The sequence below is a fragment of the Triticum aestivum genome, chromosome 3D, assembly GCF_018294505.1.
Source record: "Triticum aestivum cultivar Chinese Spring chromosome 3D, IWGSC CS RefSeq v2.1, whole genome shotgun sequence".
NCBI classification, from domain to species: Eukaryota; Viridiplantae; Streptophyta; class Magnoliopsida; order Poales; family Poaceae; genus Triticum; species Triticum aestivum.
The window spans coordinates 427,475,494-427,494,883 of record NC_057802.1 but is presented as its reverse complement, the minus strand read 5'-3'; the positions used below and the strand labels follow the sequence as shown (position 1 = coordinate 427,494,883).

Here is a 19,390-nt window from a genome sequence, read left to right as displayed (position 1 = left end):
TTTATGAAGAGGTAATCGATCGGCGATGACATCAAGTGAAAGGAATGATGAAGCGAAAGGTTATTGGAACCAGGGGTACGACACAAACTCGAAATCAAGCTTGTTGTTCAAGGCTAAATGATATGGCAAGGAAAATCGACGTAAGCTTAGCTCATCATCGAAGTGGTGCTCCAAGAATAAGGACCAGGTAGCACAGTTAAAATCACCACGACAATGATATAGCCATACAGGCTAGGAATGACTTGAAGGATTATTAAACTCGTAAGCAACGAAATTTACTTAGAGTTATTGAATTGGAGTGCGGGATCGATTCTCTTATCGGTGTTCTCGAGTGACTGATAACTCAGAACCCGGGGGAAAATCTGAAATCGGGGAGAAGTAATACTAGATGAATACTCACTGGAAGCAACTCAGTTATTTGATATTCTCGAGATACCAGGGGTAATACTCGATGGTAGACCATATTAGAGTTTGGACATGTGTATTGATATGCAGAAGGCAAGCACTTCAACTTGTCCGAGAAAGGGGATCAAAGAAGACAATCTTGGTTGGAACCATGATTGCAAAGGCCAAAATCACAGATGCAGGATCAAATTATACCAAGGGAATAATTATTGTTACAAGAAGCTTCCATGATAAGATCTACATCGTTTCCATGGGCATGAACACAAAGTTCAAGGTCGACTCCCACTTCTCCAATGCATAACCTTTCATTCACTTCTCGCATTCAATGAAGTTGTAGTGTTGAAATTTTATCTGGCAAAAAGTCAGAAGATTATGACTCGTGAAAACTCTTGGGTTCACACGGATTAGGGAAGGCATAGGTTCAACCCATAGGGGTATCTTAGGAACATATACCACAAGCTTCAAGAGTAATTATCACCAGCTCAAAAGCAGAGCATGGTTGACAAAGTAGAGGATACAATTTACCAAAGGCATTATGTATCAGGGAAGAACTCACAAGGTGATTAAATATGAGGGCACTGTCGGATAATAATCTAACAAAGGATTTGGTTGTCCACAAGGGATCAGATGTGAGCATCGATACTCAACTAGAGGAAGAAAGAATGCAAGGGGATCAGATTATAGAAACAACTGGCTAACTCAAAGCTCAAATGCAAAGGAATTATGATTTCCAAATCAAGGGATCAGAAGCAATCGCTCTGATTAAGGATGGATAAGATGAGTAGCCTTAGGGGTACAATCGATGGCAATTTGATTGGTCGATACCAGCTCATGTTTAAAATGACGTTTGAGCCAGAAGGAAGAATCCTAGGATCTGATTGAGGATTGTGAGCATTCGTAATATTTTGAATCAACAGACTCAAAATGATAATGACAAGGAATGACAATAAGATTACGAGACTTATGGGATTAACCATAATGCAAGCAAGCAAGAATTTCAAGAGCAATAGGCTGCTCAGGATTTTCGGTAGATCGAATGGTATTTTGAACACTTTTGTGAAATACTTGAATCAACTGGGGATGAGCAAATATCCGGTGAGTGCTAGAAATTATCCATAGTGGTATTCATGTGGCAAAGAACAGCAAGGCAGTAAGCTCAAAGGATTCTCGGAGCAACAAGAGAATTTCGAGGTATCTTGTAATAACAAGATCAACTGGGAAACATTGTATGAATGGCGAGTATACGTGGTTATCCATAGGAGTTTATCGATGAAAGGGAATTGCAAAAGCGATGAACACAAGTTCTCGGGTTATCAGCGGAGAGTATCTTCAGGGTCTTCACGTGCAGCAGACGATCATCAGTAATAAGGGGCTCTCCGGGTGAAAGTGATAACGAGATCCTAATGTTAGATTTAGTAAAATTCACTTAACCCGAATAGAAGAGAGATCAGAGTCCCAGAGTATAGACAAGGAGTAAAAGATCCTAATACCACCCAATGGCGACGTGGGCCCGTAAGCCACACAGCCATGTTAGTAAAAGTTTTTCAATGACTAGACTCGACTTCGGCCAAGGAGTTGGAAAGGGGGATTCCTACAGGCAGCCGGCTCTGATACCAACTTATAACGCCCCCGATTTGACCGTACACTAATCATGCACGCAAATGTGTTCGATCAAGATCAGGGACTCACGGGAAGATATCACAACACAACTCTACAACATAAATAAGTCATACAAGCATCATAATACAAGCCAGAGGGCTCGAATACAAGTGCTCGATCATAGACGAGTCAGCGGAAGCAACAATATCTGAGTACAGACATAGGTTAAACAAGTTTGCCTTAAGAAGGCTAGCACAACAGTAGCAACGATCGAAAAGGCAAGGCCTCCTGCCTGGGACCTCCTAACTACTCCTCGAAGCCGAACTCCATGTAGAATCATCCTCGGGATCTCTAGCTCCTGGACTCCAGCATATGGTTGCGACAATCAGGTATAGAAAGGGGAAAAGAGGGAGAAAAGCAACCGTGAGTACTCATCCAAAGTACTCGCAAGCAAGGAGCTACACTACATATGCATGGGTATATGTGTAAAGGGCCATATCAGTGGACTGAACTGCAGAATGCCAGAATAAGAGGGGGATAGCTAATCCTGTCGAAGACTACGCTTCTGGCAGCCTCCATCTTGCAGCATGTAGAAGAGAGTAGATTGAAGTCCTCCAAGTAGCATCGTATAGCATAATCCTACCCGGCGATCCCCTCCTCGACGCCCTGTTAGAGAGCGATCACCGGGTTATATCTGGCACTTGGAAGGGTGTATTTTATTAAGTATCCAGTTCTAGTTGTCATAAGGTCAAGGTACAACTCCGGGTCGTCCTTTTACCGAGGGACACGGCTATTCGAATAGATAAACTTCCCTGCAGGGGTGCACCACATAACCCAACACGCTCGATCCCATTTGGCCGGACACACTTTTCTGGGTCATGCCCGGCCGCGGAAGATCAACACGTCGCAGCCCCACCTAGGCTCAACAGAGAGGTCAACACGCCGGTCTAAATCCTATGCGCGCAGGGGTCTGGGCCCATCGCCCATTGCACACCTGCACGTTGCGACGGCGGCCGGAAGCAGACCTAGCCTAGTGGCGTTCCAGTCCAATCCGGCGCGCGCCGCTCCGTCGCTGACGTCAAGAAGAGCTTCGGCTGATACCACGACGTCGAGTGCCCATAACTGTTCCCGCGTAGTTGGTTAGTGCGTATAGACCAAATGGCCAGACTCAGATCAAATACCAAGATCTCGTTAAGCGTGTTAAGTATTCGCGAACGCCGACCAGGGCCAGGCCCACCTCTCTCCTAGGTGGTCTCAACCTGCCCTGTCGCTCCGCCACAAAGTAACAGTCGGGGGCCGTCAGGAAACCCAGGCCCACCTCTACCGGGATGGAACCACCTGTCCTTTCAGCCCCCTCATCAGAATCACTTGCGGGTACTCAACGAGCCGACCCGACTTTAGTCACCACATGTGTCATGTATATAAAGTATATAGTATATACCCGTGATCACCTCCCTAGTGATCACGGCCCGATAGTATAGCATGGCAGACGGACAAGAGTGTAGGGCCACTGATGGAACACTAGCATCCTATACTAAGCAGTAGGATAGCAGGTAAGGGTAACAACTGTAGCAACAATGACAGGCTATGCATCAGAATAGGATTAACCGAAAGCAGTAACATGCTACACTACTCTAATGCAAGCAGTATAGAGAAGAATAGGCGATGTCTGGTGATCAAGGGGGGGCTTGCCTGGTTGCTTAGACAAGGAGGGGTCATCAACACCGTAGTCGGTCGGGGCACCAGCAGCGGCGTCGGTCTCGTAGTCTACCGGAGAGAAGAGGGGGAAGAAACAGTAAATACAATGCAAACATAAGCATGACGATGCGTGACATGAAAATGAGCGGTGCTAGGTGTGCCCTAACGCGGCAGTAGGTGGTACCGGCGAAGGGGGGGAACATCCGGGAAAGTATTCCCGATGTTTCGCGTTTTCGAACAGACGGACCGGAGGGGGAAAGTTCCATGTTCGCTATGCTAGGAACGTGTGGCTGACAAACGGACTACGTATTCGGATTCGGCTCCTCGTTCTGAGCAACTTTCATGTACAAAGTTTTTCCATCCGAGCTACGGTTTATTTTATATTAAATTTTAAAGATTTAAATCATTTAGAATTTAATAAATTAATTTAATTTGAAATTTAATTAATGCATCAGCATGACGTCAGCAGTCAATGTTGACCGTTGACCTGGTCAACCTGACAGGTGGGTCCCATCTGTCAGGGGCTGTTAGCTAATTAACAGTAGTTAATTAGTTATTAGGTTAATTAATCTTAATTAGTTAATATTAACAGGATTAATAAGTTAATTAATTATCTTTATTATTTATTTATTATTATTATTTTATTTAACTATTTTATACAAAAACGTTCTAGGCGTGGGGCCCATCTGCCATTGGCCCTTGGGGGTTCGGGCCCAGGGGCAGTGGCTCAGGGGCGCGGGGCCCCACCTGGCAGTGGCCAAGGGGCCACAAGCGAGCGCGGGCGCGGCGCGCGTGTGCGGCGCGGGCGCGGGCGCACGGGCATGGGCGTGGGCGACGGGCGCCCGTAGCCTGCCCCGGGCAGGGCGGGGCCGTGGCCATGGCGGGGGTTGCCGCAGCGGGGCACGAGGGCCACGGCGGGCGGAGGCGGGGCGAGCGGCGGGCGTCGTGCGGGGCGGAGGAAGTGGCCGCGGGGGCAAAGTGGCAGAGGCGACGGCGGTCACGGGCGAGCATAGGATGGAGGGGCGGGTGCGGCGAAGCGTGGGGCGGTGCAGGGGGCGAGGTGAGCGCAGGGAGGAGGGGCGCCCGTGCGTGCGAGTGGCCGCGGCGAGTGGAGCGGCAGAGCGAGGCGAGGCTCGGGCGCGCGCGGGGGGTCAGGGCATGGGGCGCGGCCCCGAGCGGCGAGCGGGGGAGGGGACGAGCACGGGGCGAGGGAGAGAGAGGAGGGGCGCGGCTCACGGCGGGTTAGTAGGGTTCGGGGCAGCGGTGGTCGGGGTGGTTGATGGGGACGACGGCGACGTGGAGGCAGTCCGGCGCGGAGGAGGCGTCGGCGAGGTCGTGCTCCAGGCGGTGACGGACGAGGGCGAGGCGGCGGCGTCGAGGCCGATCCGATCTGGATCGAGGGAGCGAGGGGGGGAGTGGTGGTGCGAGTGGGGGAGTGGTGTGCGTGGGGGGGGGTTAGGGTTTCGGGTGAGAGGGGGATAAGGGGAGTGGCCGGCCTGGTGGCCCGGTTGGGCTGCAGGCCTGTTGGGCCGGAGCCCGAGGGTTCTTATTTTTTTTGTTAGTTATTTTTCTGTTTTGTTTCTTTTCTTTTTATTTATTTTTCTTTTACTTTTTTACTTTTAGTTTTCTTTTATTTTAGTTTCATAAAAATTATCACTGGCACTTAAATTAATACTTTTAAATATACTATTGCCACATTAATTCTCAACCCAAATTAAAATAGTTTAATATTTTATAAAATTCAAAAGGCATTTATTTTAATATTTAAATCTCTATTTTAATTATTTTGAACACTTAAACATTTTAATAAATTTAGGTTTCTCCACCATTATTACCCATGATTTATTTAACACCTTTACAACATTTTAGTTTTGACTTTTGAAAACTTTAAATGTTTGACTTGATTTTGAATTTGAATTGGTTTTGAACTAACAGAGATTAGCAACAGTAACTAAGGTGACACGGCATGACTAACAGGGATTTACTGTCGCTTAAATATTCGGGCGTCACATCCATGAAGAAGATGAAGCCACGAAGACGAACGAATCCTCACGATCGCAACGACACGGGAATTATCGAGAAGAAGCACACCACATAGTAAACACACCACACATGAACAAGGCATGATGCTCAACCAAGTATGATGCATGACAAGGTACATGAAGCTACTCATGGCAAGAGATGATGCATACAAGATCAACACATCAAAGCAAGTTTAAATGAGGCCGAAAACAACATATAACAATTCCGGTAAGTCCTCATATACAAATTTCGAAATTGGTCCAGATCTGAATAAACCTTATGTTCAAGTTGTTAAACAGCAAGTTAAGATTCACCAAGATGATCTACACGAAATTCTAGTCAAGTTATATATAAAGTTTATTAGATTCGGAGTTACGGCCTAGAAGATATGAGCAAAACAAGTTAAACATGGCATTGATGCAAAATGAATTCAATTATCAAGCAAACACCTCAAAACATGGATGCAACAAGGTAACATGAAACTACATGCAAAACTAAGAAAGTTTCATATAGAGCATGCTCAAAACGGAGCAACGGTTCAACACATACACTCCAACCAAGATATAACAACAATCTGTCCAAAACAGCAATTAGGCATCTTGGAAGCATCAAAACAACATGCTACAGCACCTCAACATGAAAACAAAAGGCATGGACATGATGTACAGGTAAAGCATGACAAAACATGAACACTGAGCTATTCCCAGAAATCACTAGAACATGCTCAAAAGGACATGGCAAGATTGCAAATAATAACAGTTTCACAGACTTGGCAGAAATTACTGGACATGACAGAAATAACATCAGGTTGCAAAGTTTAGAGCTATCGAACGACATGCTACAGGAACTTATCATAGCAAAAAAAGGTATGGCATGAATCTACTAATTGCATAGAACAAAAGTCGCTTACTGAACATGAGCTAAAAAGGCACAGAAGATATGATGGCACCCAGGTAAACATAGCAAGTAATATGACAGATTCACTTGGTGAAAATAACAGGACATGGCAGAAACAACGATAAGTAGGCATGTTGGTGAGATTGAACCACTCATCACAGAGTAATAGATGGCATGAAAAGGTAACCAGCAGTAAGATGGCATAAATATGAAGCTAAGAATCGCAATAGCATAGTCATAGGATACATGGATCACTAGCAAAACACATGACAATAACGAACTTCATGTTAACAGGCTGACAGCAACATTATTTAGCAAGTTTGGAGCATGATAGCAACAATCTACAGCAGGCTATAAATACAAACAAGGGAATGGATGGATAGATCATAACATGTATAACAAAACATACTTAGTGAACATCTCCATATTATGCATAGAACTCATGGAGCCAGTAGGTTTACATGGAAACAAAATATAACAGACTCGGACTTCGCAGAAATCATGTCACGGAAATCAGCAACATCATGGAGGCTACTTCGCATGCTTGTGCTAGTCACCACATAGATCACAAAAATACAAGATAAGCACCCCTGTAAAGATGGCATGATGTAGTTCAAAACACATGTAGAGCTCAAGCTCATAGGATGCACACACAAAATGCAATGAAAAAGACAAATCACCAAGTTCTGATAACAGACAGCAGTTAACATCATATAGCACTCTTGCAACGATGATTAGGGCATCAAGATGACCTCAAACAAGCATGGCACCATGGAACAAAATGAAAAGCATCTCATGATCAACATTTAGATATATTATACATGCAAAACGGAGCAGTACGCGCAAAGATACAAGGTACACAAGGTGCATGCATGATGTGGAAAAACTGAGGACTTGGTGGAATTTCAACCTCGCAGAAAACGGGACGGAACCATGCGGGATGGAGGGGTCCGGGACGGAGGGGCCGTGTTTGGTTGGAGGGGCGGGTGGATGTCATCCACCCGCGGCGGATCTGGCCGGAGAAGAGCTTCGGCGAGCTCCGGCGAGGATTCCGACAAGGAGGAGACGACGGGGAGGCGCGGGGACGATCGGATCCGGTCCGGCCCGACCGGATCCGCGACGAGGGCGGTGGTGGCGCGTGCTCCGACGAGCAGCTGCGCCGGCGAAGGCGGAGGGGGCACGGGCGCCATGGCGGCGGACGGCGGAGGAGAGGCGCGGGCGGCGCGGCCGGAGTTGGCACGGCGGCGGGGATGCGAGCACCGGCGAGGTCCGGGGCTCGGGCGGCGGCGGACGGCGGCGCCCGAGGCGGCGAGGAGCGGACGGCGGGGACCGGCGGAGGCGGGGTCGGCGCCGGTGGAGAGGTGCGGCGGCGGAGGCGAACGGCGAGGAGGGTGGAGGAGCAAGGCGGACGGGCGGCCGCGCGGGCCTGGGCGGGCCGCGGCCGCGAGGACAACGGCGGCGGACAGGTGGAGGCTCCGGATTGGGCAGAGGCGGTCGCGGATATGTCCGGGCGTGAGGGTGGACGTGTCCGTCGGCGGGAGGAGGAAGAAGCTCGGGTTTCGTCCGCGAAAAAATGGAATGGAGGTGTTTATATAGGTAGAAGGAGGTAGGTATGTCCAAATGAGGTGCGGTTTTCGCCCACACGATCGTGATCGAACGACGGAGAGCATGGAGGGGGTTTTGCTGGGTTAGTGGGCTGATTTGGAGGGGTGTTGGGCTGCACAAAAGAAGTGGTTTCGGGCTACGCGGTCAACCGTTGGGGCATCAAACGACCTCCAAATGGAACGAAATTTGACGGGCGGTCTGTCGGTGCTATACCAAGGCCACTCGGCAAATCTCGGCTCATTCCGAGAACGTTTTTCTCCCACTCACGAAACAAGGACTGAGAGGGGCGACGGGCGCGTGCGAGAGTGTCGGATCGCGAAACGGGCAACGGGGAAAAGGACCGGATGCAAGTTTTGAAAAACATGATGATGCAATGCAGATGATGACATGGCAAAATGCAACATGCAAGCAAATGACATGGCAACAACGACGAATAACTGGAAGACACCTGGCGCATCGGATCCGGGGCGTTACACCCATGCCCTAGTTAAGGCATGTGGCCAGGGCGCGCCAGGTCACGTCCCCTGGCACTTTCTTTTGGCCGGTGCCCTCCTCTGACAAAAAAAAACTTAATTTTTTTCTCAATTTTTCTAGTGTGTGGAAAGGTTCATGTGCCTACAAGCAATAAACATGCAAATTACTTTCTTCTTCATCATTAGTACTCCCTCCGTCCCAAAATAAGTGTCTCAACTTTGTACTAAGTGTTAGTACAAAGTCGAGACACTTATTTTGGGACGGACGGGGTAGGTTAATATGATAGAATATTAATATTACAACATTTGAAAAGTTATGTGCGATAACATGAAAAAATGTTGATACATTTAGGGCATATTACGCAACGGTTAGTAGCATGATTGCTTTCGTGGAAAGCACGAGTGATGCACTTCGGCATGCCTCCTGCAGCAAAGGAAGGAACGAAGAAGGATGTGTAGAGAGAGGGCTGCCCAGGGGAATGGGTGAGAGGCGGAATTGGGTTAGATCTCCTATAAGATATTTGGGTGTTCCTGCATATGGTGGTAGATTACATGTAGTTGATTGGTCCCTGTTGTAGAGAAAATAAAAAATAGACTGGAAGGTTGGGAAGCTAGAACTCTATCCCTGGGTGGTATAGTAACAAGAATCAAAGTCTGTTTGACTAGCATTCATATTTTTTCACTTTTCATGTATAGATTCCCTAAGAAAAATGTTCGTAGATTGGAGGAGTCCATATAAGATCTTTTTTTTTGGCAAGGAAGTGAAATAATAGAAATATCATATGGTTCATGTGTCCTATTATTTGCAGAGCAAAGTAGAAAGGTGGCTTCGATATTCATAACATGCAAATGGCGGTGGAACTCGGAGAATACAGAAGGGATGTGGAAGGATATAGTTAAAAATAAATACAAAATCTAGAATGATATACACTAGATTAATGGCACCGTGAATGATTCCCTTGGGTTGGTCTGCTGAAAACAAGTAGATTTACCTGAAAGGTACATAGAACTATGATAGTTGGTAATGTCAAACAAACTAATTTTTGGCATGACAACTAGTGTAGGGATAAACCCATCAGAGAACAGCTCCTGAGTTGTATGAAATTCACAATGAGAACTCTTGTATTGTGCATCAATGGCTAATACTGGTTGGCATTCAAACTTTTAGGAGAAGGCTAAATGGAGACATGAGATTGCAATTAGAGAAGGAAACTGAACATGTCAACACGTCTCCAATGGACGACTCCCCAAAATGGTAATAAACTAAAATTGGAAATTTCACTGTCAAATTTGTGTATGCTTACCTATCTGATGTTGGCCCTGGCATGTCCTCTAAACATGTATGGAATAAAATCCCTTTAAAAATAAGGTCTGGCGTTGGCTCATTTAGCATAATGCAATTGCATCAAGAGATAATATGACCAGGAGAAATTGGATTGGTAATCCTACTTGTAGCTGATGTTCAGGGAGACCACGACCCACCTCTTTATTAGGTTCTCGGTAGCAAAGTATATCTAGAGCATCTTGAGCAAATGTCCGGGGTGCAAGATAGGCCTGGTTGTTTATCCCAATTCTTCTAGTGGTTACCTGAGTTTATACTAAGGAGTAGAAACTCGCTAGTTGTTGGCCTAGCAAAATATATGTTGGGCAATATGGAAATTGTGTAATAGGGCTTGCTTTGATAATAATTTTGTCAGATCTCTTTTTTCAGAAACTGAGTTTATTTGCTAGGCATGATGGTTTATGCGATATTGGACAGGTTTACAAGATGCTGGAGATCGTGCGATTCTGGAGCAAGGAGCAGATGCCTTCCAGGAAGAGGCGCTGACTACACATAATGATGGCAGTGGTGAACGAGGTAAGCGGATGTTGTCGCTGGAGGTGTTAGACCCGATCCTGATGGTGACAATGTTGTGGTCAATGTTGAAGCAAGGAAGGAAACAAGATGATAGGCCTATGCCAATCCTACCTCACTTACTGATGGAGGAAAACACCCTATGAAGTACTTTGATCATCTGTGGATATGAAAACGGGGTTTGACTGTTAAGCCGGGGCGTGATCTTCCCCCATATAATATTGCGCTTTGGCCTAGTTTATTTTGGTACCGAGGCAGTATTTACGTTTGTTGTTAGTGGGGCATGCTGCAGCAGGAACTCTGTAGGTTGCTTGTCATTGTTTTATCTTGTACTAGGATGATTTTTTTTCTTGTTTCTGTTCCATTATCATTTGATAGTGGAACCTGGTACATTTTTAGGATCTTATGTTTTTTCACTTTGTCATGTACTGAATCAGCCGTATAAAAAGGAAAAAGTCGTAGCAAGGAACAAACTACTCCTCCAATCAATATTACTTGTCATTGCTTTAGTATAACTACTAAAGTTGTATGAAAGCAGCGACAACTACTTGCTCGACCTTCTACAACGGAGAGGATTCCCCGCCCAAATTCAGAAATTGGATCGCCACGCTCCTTTCTACTGCCTCCTTTAGAGTTGTGCTCAATGAAGTCCCTAGAGGAGCCATCAGGCATGGGAGGGGTTTCCGACAGGGAGATCCACTAACTCGGTTGCTATTCATCCTTGCCATCGATTCAGCGCATCCTTGACCTTGCCACCTCTCATGGTAGATTGAAACAATTACATGACCGAGGTGTGTAGTACCGAACCTCACTTTATCTGGATGATGCATCAATTTTTGTGGCACCTATCAAAGAGGGCATCTCCACCCTTTCCAATCTTGAACGGGTTCGGCAACGTGACCGGCCTTGTTACCAATATCCATAAGAGTCAAGTAGCACCCATTCGATGCCATGGCATTGACCTTCTGGGCATCCTCAGTGACCCCCCCCCCCCCCCCCCCCCGCCCATAATGACTACCTTTCCAATGAACAACCTTGGCTTGCCGCTCTCCATTAAAGAACTGAAGCAGGTTCATTGTCAATACCTTGAGGATAAGGCCACCGCCAAGCTAAACCCTAGCTAGGTCGCGACTACACGATGGCCAGGAGGCGCGCCCTTGTGTAATCTGTGCTCACCTCACAAGCAATATATCATCTCACCTCCCTTGAGTTGGCTCTGGGCACCAAGATTATCTTTGACAGGCTTCGTAGGACCTTCCTTTGGGTGGCATCCACAGAGTCTCGGGATGCAAGTGCAAGGTGAACTGGGAGTTGGTGTGTCGGCCGACCAAGTTTGGTGGCCTTGGTATCCTACATCTTGACAAATTTGCTTGTGCACTAAGGCTCAAGTGGCCTTGGTTGGAATGGGTTGCACCGGCAAAACTTGGGTGGGATTGGGAAACCTTGTACCCACGACGATATGGAGCTCTTTCATGCCATCACGAAGGTCCATGTTGGAAATAGGAAGAAGGCTTCCTTTTGGGACTCCCCTTGATTGATGGTCAAAGACCTCGACACATTGCTCTGACCTTCTTTGAGCTCTCCAAAAATAAGAAATGGAGACCATGATGCTTGGGTGGATCAAATTGACTTACCTGATGGATTATCCACAATAAACATTGGGGAGTTCTTGGATCTCTGGACTCATACGAGGGAAGTCCAGTTTAATGAGGAGCGCGACATTATCACATGGAAGCTCGCCTCACCTCCAATGCTTGCTACTCCACCGCCTTGGCCTACGATGCCCAGTTTCTTGGCTTGACCTCGTCCATGATCAAGCCTCCAACGTGCAAATTCTTTTCTTGGCTCATTATACCAAACCGAGTTTGTATTGACAGATTGGAGAAGAGAGATTGGCCTAATAATGGCCTCTATCAGCTTTGCAAATGTCAACCAAAGACGGTCGCTCACATACTTGTCCAATCCTGGTACACAAAGAAGATTTGGTGCATGATCAAAGATTGGCTTGGAAGAGAGGACCTCGACTTAGAAACTGGCAACATTTCGATGATGTCCACACTTGGTGGACCGAAGCAGTCAACTCAAATGCGCGACCAAACATGGCATTGGCTTCTCTTCTAATGCTTGTGTCTTGGGAGATTTGGAACAAGAGGAATTGTAGAGTTTTCCAAAAAAATTGCTTCTATGCCGACAATTGTAGTTGATAATATCAAAAGAGAGGCTAGGTTGTGGTGTATCACCAGGGCGAAACACTTAGGAGCAATCATACCTGGAGAGTAGTCCGTTTTGGTCCTTTTGGCTAAGGCCTTGTACATACTCTTTCCCCTTTAATGAAAAGGCAAAGTTTTTGCCTTGTTTGAAAAGTAATATGGATCAGGGACAATATTAAACAAAACTAACATTTACACGTAGCAAAACGAAGTATGCTTGTGGTTTGCTGTTTTTTACATTATACTTCACCCAATTTAATTACATTCATAAAAAAGAGTGCTATATTTCAATAAAGAAACAGTGGGGCACCCCACTGCTTTCATTCTCTTTGTATTCTAGTAGCCTTAGAGAACACAAAAAGGATTAGACATACACCCAAGAAAATGGTGAGAAGCAAGCAACACATGGTGAAAAAACACACACCTATCCTTTTTGCATAGCTCCTGTTCCACGACAGATATTTGTGCTCACAAACAAGGAGAATAGTCTGATCAGAATTCCAAATGAGTGCAACATTCCAAATCGGGAGATGGGTGTATATCCTAGCACCACCCAAAAAGAATCAAGACTGGACACATATGGTGGGTGCGCGTCCCTCGGTCCATCACAACCTCCTTTACCCTGCCTAGGAAAGCACACAAACACAAACACACCTCGTTGTATCCTGGACGTAGAACAAAAAGGGCACATGAATCATGCTTCGTTGATGACAGAGAATGCGAAAAAAATATCTCCCATCTCAGTCCACGTACCTCTCTTCGTATTTTGGAAGATACTTCGGACCCCCAAAAAATACAATGTATATGATTACAACTGCAAACCCTATCACCATGTACGAGTGTACGACCGTCTACCAAACAAAATTGCAAAGAAGAGTCTCCCTCTTGCTACTTCTCTGCTGGTCCACTCCCCCAAGTCTATCCAGAATGTGCACTGCTATCTAGGGGAAAAAGGGGGGGAAATGGTCTATTTTGCTAGCATGCTGGCGCGGATGAGCCACTCCCGAATCCGCAACATGTGAGATCAAGGACAAGTGAAGAAATTAATGACGGAACCAAGTTAAAAAATGATAACTCTGGATGATACCCCATGCGTTGATGCAGGGATGGGTTGCAGTATATTTGAACGAGATTTGATTTTATGAAATATGAATGTTTTGTTAATAATGTGGGAACAGAAAGTGAAAATACAAATAGTTGATTGTACTGTATCTGATTATTATAAAGTTGTAAAATGCTTATTCATATAAGTAGCATATAAGAATGAAAGATATTATCCAATGGATGGTTGCATATTAAGGTGGGTTTTTTTTTTCATGCATCTTTCTTTCGTCTCGAACCTCTATGTAAGAATTTAAGGGCTTCAGTTTGCTAAAGCTGAGCGAGTGCCTCCTTTCTAAGAAAAAGTTATGTCGGCTTGCACAAACCCTTATTTGCTAACTATGATTGGAAAGAACGAGTATAGCAATTTAGCAATGATTGGTACACCATCACCTCTATAAAGTTTGTAAACCGGATACACCCAAATCGAGAGAATCAGATGGTGGAAAGAACGAGTAGGGACACACAAATATCACCTGAGTGAAATTTAGCAATTTCCTCACTTATATTGTTATTAATTTAAGGAGTTTTAAAATATCTTCAAAATATCAACCATGCACATAGGCCCGCCTCTTTCAGGCTCGTAGGTGGATTGAAACTCCATAAATGGGGGCAGGCAGTGCACGTGTGATTCAGGTCGATCGAGCTAGTTAGCAAGGTAACTATAGCCAACTAGCTGGAAGCTGCATTAGAACTAGCAGCAGCTCCACAATGCTGGGTGCTTGCTCCTCTGTGTCCCTCCTACTTGTCGTAATAGCGTTCCTATACCTCGCACATAGGTTAAGCCCCAAGAGCAAGATGTGTGGTCGCACATGCTCGTCGGCGCCGCTTCCGCCAGGGCCGTCGCCGTGGCCGGTTGTAGGCAACCTGCCGGAGATGATGCTCCACAAGCCGGCGTTCCGGTGGATCCATCTGGTGATGAAGGAGATGGGCACCGACATCGCCTGCTTCCGCCTCGGCGGCATCCACGTCGTCCCGGTCACCTGCCCCGAGATCGCGAGGGAGGTGCTCACGAGGCAGGACGCCAACTTCGTGTCCCGCCCGCTCAGCTTCGCCTCCAGGGCCATCAGCTACGGGTACAAGGACGCCGTGCTCTCGCCGTTCGGCGACCAGTGGAAGAAGATGCGCCGGGTGCTCACCTCCGAGATCGTCTGCCCTTCCCGCCACAGGTGGTTCCACGACAAGCGCGCCGACGAGGCCGACAACTTCACACGCTACGTCTACGCCCTCACTTCCGGTGCCACGGGCTCGTCGTCAACGTCGGGAGCTAACGTGGACGTCAGGCACGCCTCACGGCATTACTGCGGCAACGTCATCCGCCGGCTTGTCTTCGGCAAGCGGTACTTCGGCGAGCCCCAGCCCGACGGCGGTCCGGGGCAGCTCGAGGTGGAGCACATAGACGCCACCTTCACCTCCCTGGGGCTCCTCTTCTCCTTCTGCGTCAGCGACTACCTCCCGTGGCTGCTTGGCCTTGACCTCGACGGCCACGAGAAGAAGGTCAGGCAGGCCAACGCGACCATAAGTAGACTGCACGACATGGTCATCGACGAGCGGTGGAGGCAGCGGAAGGGCGGCGAGAGGCGGGAGGAGCCCCAGGACCAGGATTTCCTAGACGTTCTCATCACCGTCAACGACGGGGATGGCAACCCGTTGCTTACCATCGAGGAGGTCAAAGCAGTGTGCAAGGTAGGGAAACCTTCAACATGGTACCGTGAATGCACGTACATAGTCGTCAAAGATAATAACTCCATTAACGTATGCTCGGCTCGTGCACATAATTTTTCTGGTTTTGCTATCTTCCAGACGGCTAAGAAACCAACTGCAAATTTTTCTCCATGTGTGTGTGGACATGTATCAAAGATATAATTGCTAATACCATCAACGTACACTCTGTTCGTGAAAGTAATGTGTGTCTCCGTGCATGTGTATGCAGGACATAACGTTAGCGGCGGTAGACAACCCGTCCAACGCCGTGGAGTGGGCGCTGGCGGAGATGGTGAACAGCCCGGAGTTGCTGGACAAGGCAATGGAGGAGATAGATCGGGTGGTGGGCCGAGAGCGGCTGGTGCAAGAGTCGGACATCCCACAACTTAACTACGCCAAGGCGTGCATACGCGAGGCATTTCGACTGCATCCAGTCGCTTCCTTTAACTTGCCGCATGTAGCGACCACTGACACCACTGTCATCGGCTACCGTGTGCCCAAGGGCAGCCATGTCATCCTCAGTCGGACTGGCCTGGGCCGGAACCCGACCATTTGGGACGAGCCACTCCGGTTCAGGCCAGAGCGCCACATGGGAGGCGACATTGATGTGACACTAACGGAGAGCAGATTGCGGTTCATCTCCTTCAGCACCGGCCGTCGTGGCTGCATGGCGGCATCGCTAGGGACGGCCATGAGTGTTATGCTCTTCGGGAGGCTCCTACAGGGCTTCACATGGACCAAACCGGCCGGCGTGTCTGTCATCCATCTTAGTGAGTCCAAGCACAACCTTTTTATGGCAAAGCCGCTAGTGTTGCATGCCGAGCCACGTCTTCCGATGCACCTATACCCTCCTCGGGCCTGTTAAACAAGTAACGAATGAGCTCAACCAATCACTGCATGTCATGCTTGATGTGGACATTCATTTGTTTGAAAAAATATATTTTCTTCCAACCATTGAAACTTATGGTGTACATATGTATCTTGTGTTTCGGTCGACAAAGTCAGGAAACACACTTGACTTTTCTTTGCGCGTAAGATTCCGACTAATGTGAACTTGTGTAGAGGCGGAGTTGAAGCTGAAGTCACCCAGATGCACCCCGTTAAAATGGCATAAAATTTTCAAGCAAGAACACAATAAATAAAAGTGTGCTTCGTAGCTTCTAGCGAGATTATCGGACATAACAGAAGACAATATATAAATACGAGAAAGTAGAAATCAAAAGATTACTATAATGATGAAACAAAAGACAAAAGTACTTGGAAAAGATGGCATGTATTTCCATATCCCAAAATACATGGTTCGGTAACCTACAAGATAAAAAGTAGACTTAGAATTTTCAAGACGAAGTAAAATGACCAAACATAAGTACTTGAGTAGCGAATATTTGCACATTACCTTTTAGTATATTTGCTTCCTCAAAGCCATCAAGTGATCAACCACTTGATCATTGGTGGATTTATTTTCATTTCCTCTTCCTCCACATGACAAATAACATCATCACTCAAGTTGTGACCATTTATGCAATTGGGCGAGTAGTGAGTATTTGCGCATTACTACCTCCGTCCTGGTTTATTAGTCTTTCTTGTAGTTTGGGTCAAACTTTGACCATTGATTTAACCATCAAAAAATAAGTTATATACCTTAAAAATAGTATCATTGAAAACCTCTTTCAAATATGAATGCAACAATATAAGTTTGTGACATACAACTTATAATTGTTAGTCCAATCTACGTTCAAAGTTGAACACAAAATACAAAGGGGACCAATAAACCCGGACAGAGTAGTACTTTTTAGTACATTTGCTTCCTCAAAGCCATCAAGTGATCAACCACTTGATCATTGGTGGATTTATTTTCATTTCCTCTTCCTCTACATAGCAAATAACATCATCACTCAAGTTGTGACCATTTATGCATTGGGCGAGTAGTGAGTATTAGCGCATTACCTTTTAGTACATTTGCTTCCCTAGAGCCATCAAATGCTCAACAACGATCATTGTTGGCTTTTTTATTTCTTCTTCCTCCACATAACAAATAACATCATCACTCAAGTTTTGACCATTTATGCGATAGGGCGATTATGTTTTCACCAATTATGTGACTAAAAAAGCGCCTCTCAGCTATAGCGTGGCAATAAGCAACATAATTACTAGTTTGAACAAGTGATAAAACAAATGATACATAACAGGCCTCCTTGTCTGCTCCTTTTTGTAGAAAGCTTGGTGGTTCTTACTATGTTGGAAGAGCTATGATCTGCATGAACATCATCAATATAGAGGCTGTTGGGGAACGTAGTATTTCAAAAAAAATCCTACGATCACGCAAGATCTATCTAGGAGAAACATAGCAACGAGCGGGGAGAGTGTGTCCACGTACCCTCGTAGACCAAAAGCGGAAGCGTTTATCAACGCGGTTGATGTAGCCGTACGTCTTCATGATCCGACCGATCCTAGCACCGAACGTACGGCACCTCCGTGTTCAGCACACGTTCAGCTCGATGACGTCCCTCGTACTCTTGATCCAGTTGAGGCCGAGGGAGAGTTCCGTCAGCACGACGGCGTGGCGACGGTGATGATGAAGTTATCGGCGCAGGGCTTCGCCTAAGCACTACGATAATATGACCGAGGTGTGTAACTATGGAGGGGGGCACCGCACACGGCTAAAAGATCAACTTGTGTGTTCTAGGGTGCCCCCCTCCCCACGTATATAGAGCGAGGGAGGAGGAGGCTGACCAAGGGTGGCGCGCCCAAAGGGGGGGAGTCCTACTCCAAGTAGGATTGCCCCCCACCCTTCCTATTCCAACAAGGAGAAGGGGGGAGGAGGAGGAGGAGAGAAGGAAAGGGGGGCCTCCCCCAAACCCTAGTCCAATTCGGTTTGGGCTAGGGGGGCGCGCGCCACTCCTTGGCCTGCCTCCTCTCTTCCACTACTAGGCCCATGAGGCCCAATAACTTCCCGGGGGGTTTCGGTAACCCCCGGTACTCCAAAACTTATCTGAAACGACCCGAACCATTCCGGTGTCCGAATGTAGCCTTCTAATATATGAATCTTTATGTCTCGACCATTTCGAGACTCCTCGTCACTTCCGTGATCTCATCAGGGACTCCGAACAACCTTCGGTCATCAAATCACATAAACTCATAATACAAATCGTCATCAAAAATTAAGCGTGCGGACCCTACGGGTTCGAGAACTATGTAGACATGACCGAGACACATCTCCGGTCAATAACCAATAGCGGAACCTAGATGCTCATATTGGCTCCTACATATTCTAGAAAGATCTTTATCGGTCAAACCGCATAACAACATACGTTGTTCCCTTTGTCATCGGTATGTTACTTGCCCGAGATTCGATCGTCGGTATCCTCATACCTAGTTCAATCTCGTTACCGGCAAGTTTCTTTACTCATTCCGTAATGCATCATCCCGAAACTAACTCATTAGTCATATTGCTTGCAAGGCTTAAAGTGATGATCATTACCGAGAGGGCCCAGAGATACCTCTCCGATACACGGAGTGACAAATCCTAATCTCGATCTATGCCAACTAAACGAACACCATCGAAGACACCTGTAGAGCATCTTTATAATCATCCAGTTACGTTGTGACGTTTGATAGCACACTAAGTGTTCCTCCGGTATTCGGGAGTTGCATAATCTCATAGTCATAGGAACATGTATAAGTCATGAAGAAAGCAATAGCAATAAACTAAACAATCATAGTGCTAAGCTAACGGATGGGTCTTGTCCATCACATCATTCTCTAATGATGTGATCCCGTTCATAAAATGACAACATATGTCCATGGCTAGGAAACTTAAC

General features: G+C 46.7%; 1 protein-coding gene across 1 annotated transcript; it reads left to right on the top strand.

Annotated features, from left to right (window-relative positions):
* The first annotated feature begins 14,517 nt into the window (after positions 1–14,517).
* On the top strand, positions 14,518–16,434 carry LOC123074835 (tyrosine N-monooxygenase). Its single transcript, XM_044497573.1, has 2 exons — positions 14,518–15,551; positions 15,799–16,434. Exons 1-2 carry the CDS (start codon positions 14,577–14,579, stop codon positions 16,432–16,434), a joined length of 1,611 nt encoding a protein of 536 aa, XP_044353508.1. The 5' UTR covers positions 14,518–14,576.
* Positions 16,435–19,390: the final 2,956 nt, after the last annotated feature.

Bases quoted from the DNA above. Each gene is read 5' to 3' on its own strand.
- LOC123074835 (XM_044497573.1), top strand. From the start codon at position 14,577: ATGCTGGGTGCTTGCTCCTCTGTGTCCCTCCTACTTGTCGTAATAGCG. The intron at 15,552-15,798 runs GTAGGGAAACCT...ATGTGTATGCAG, and splicing joins AGGTCAAAGCAGTGTGCAAG to GACATAACGTTAGCGGCGGT.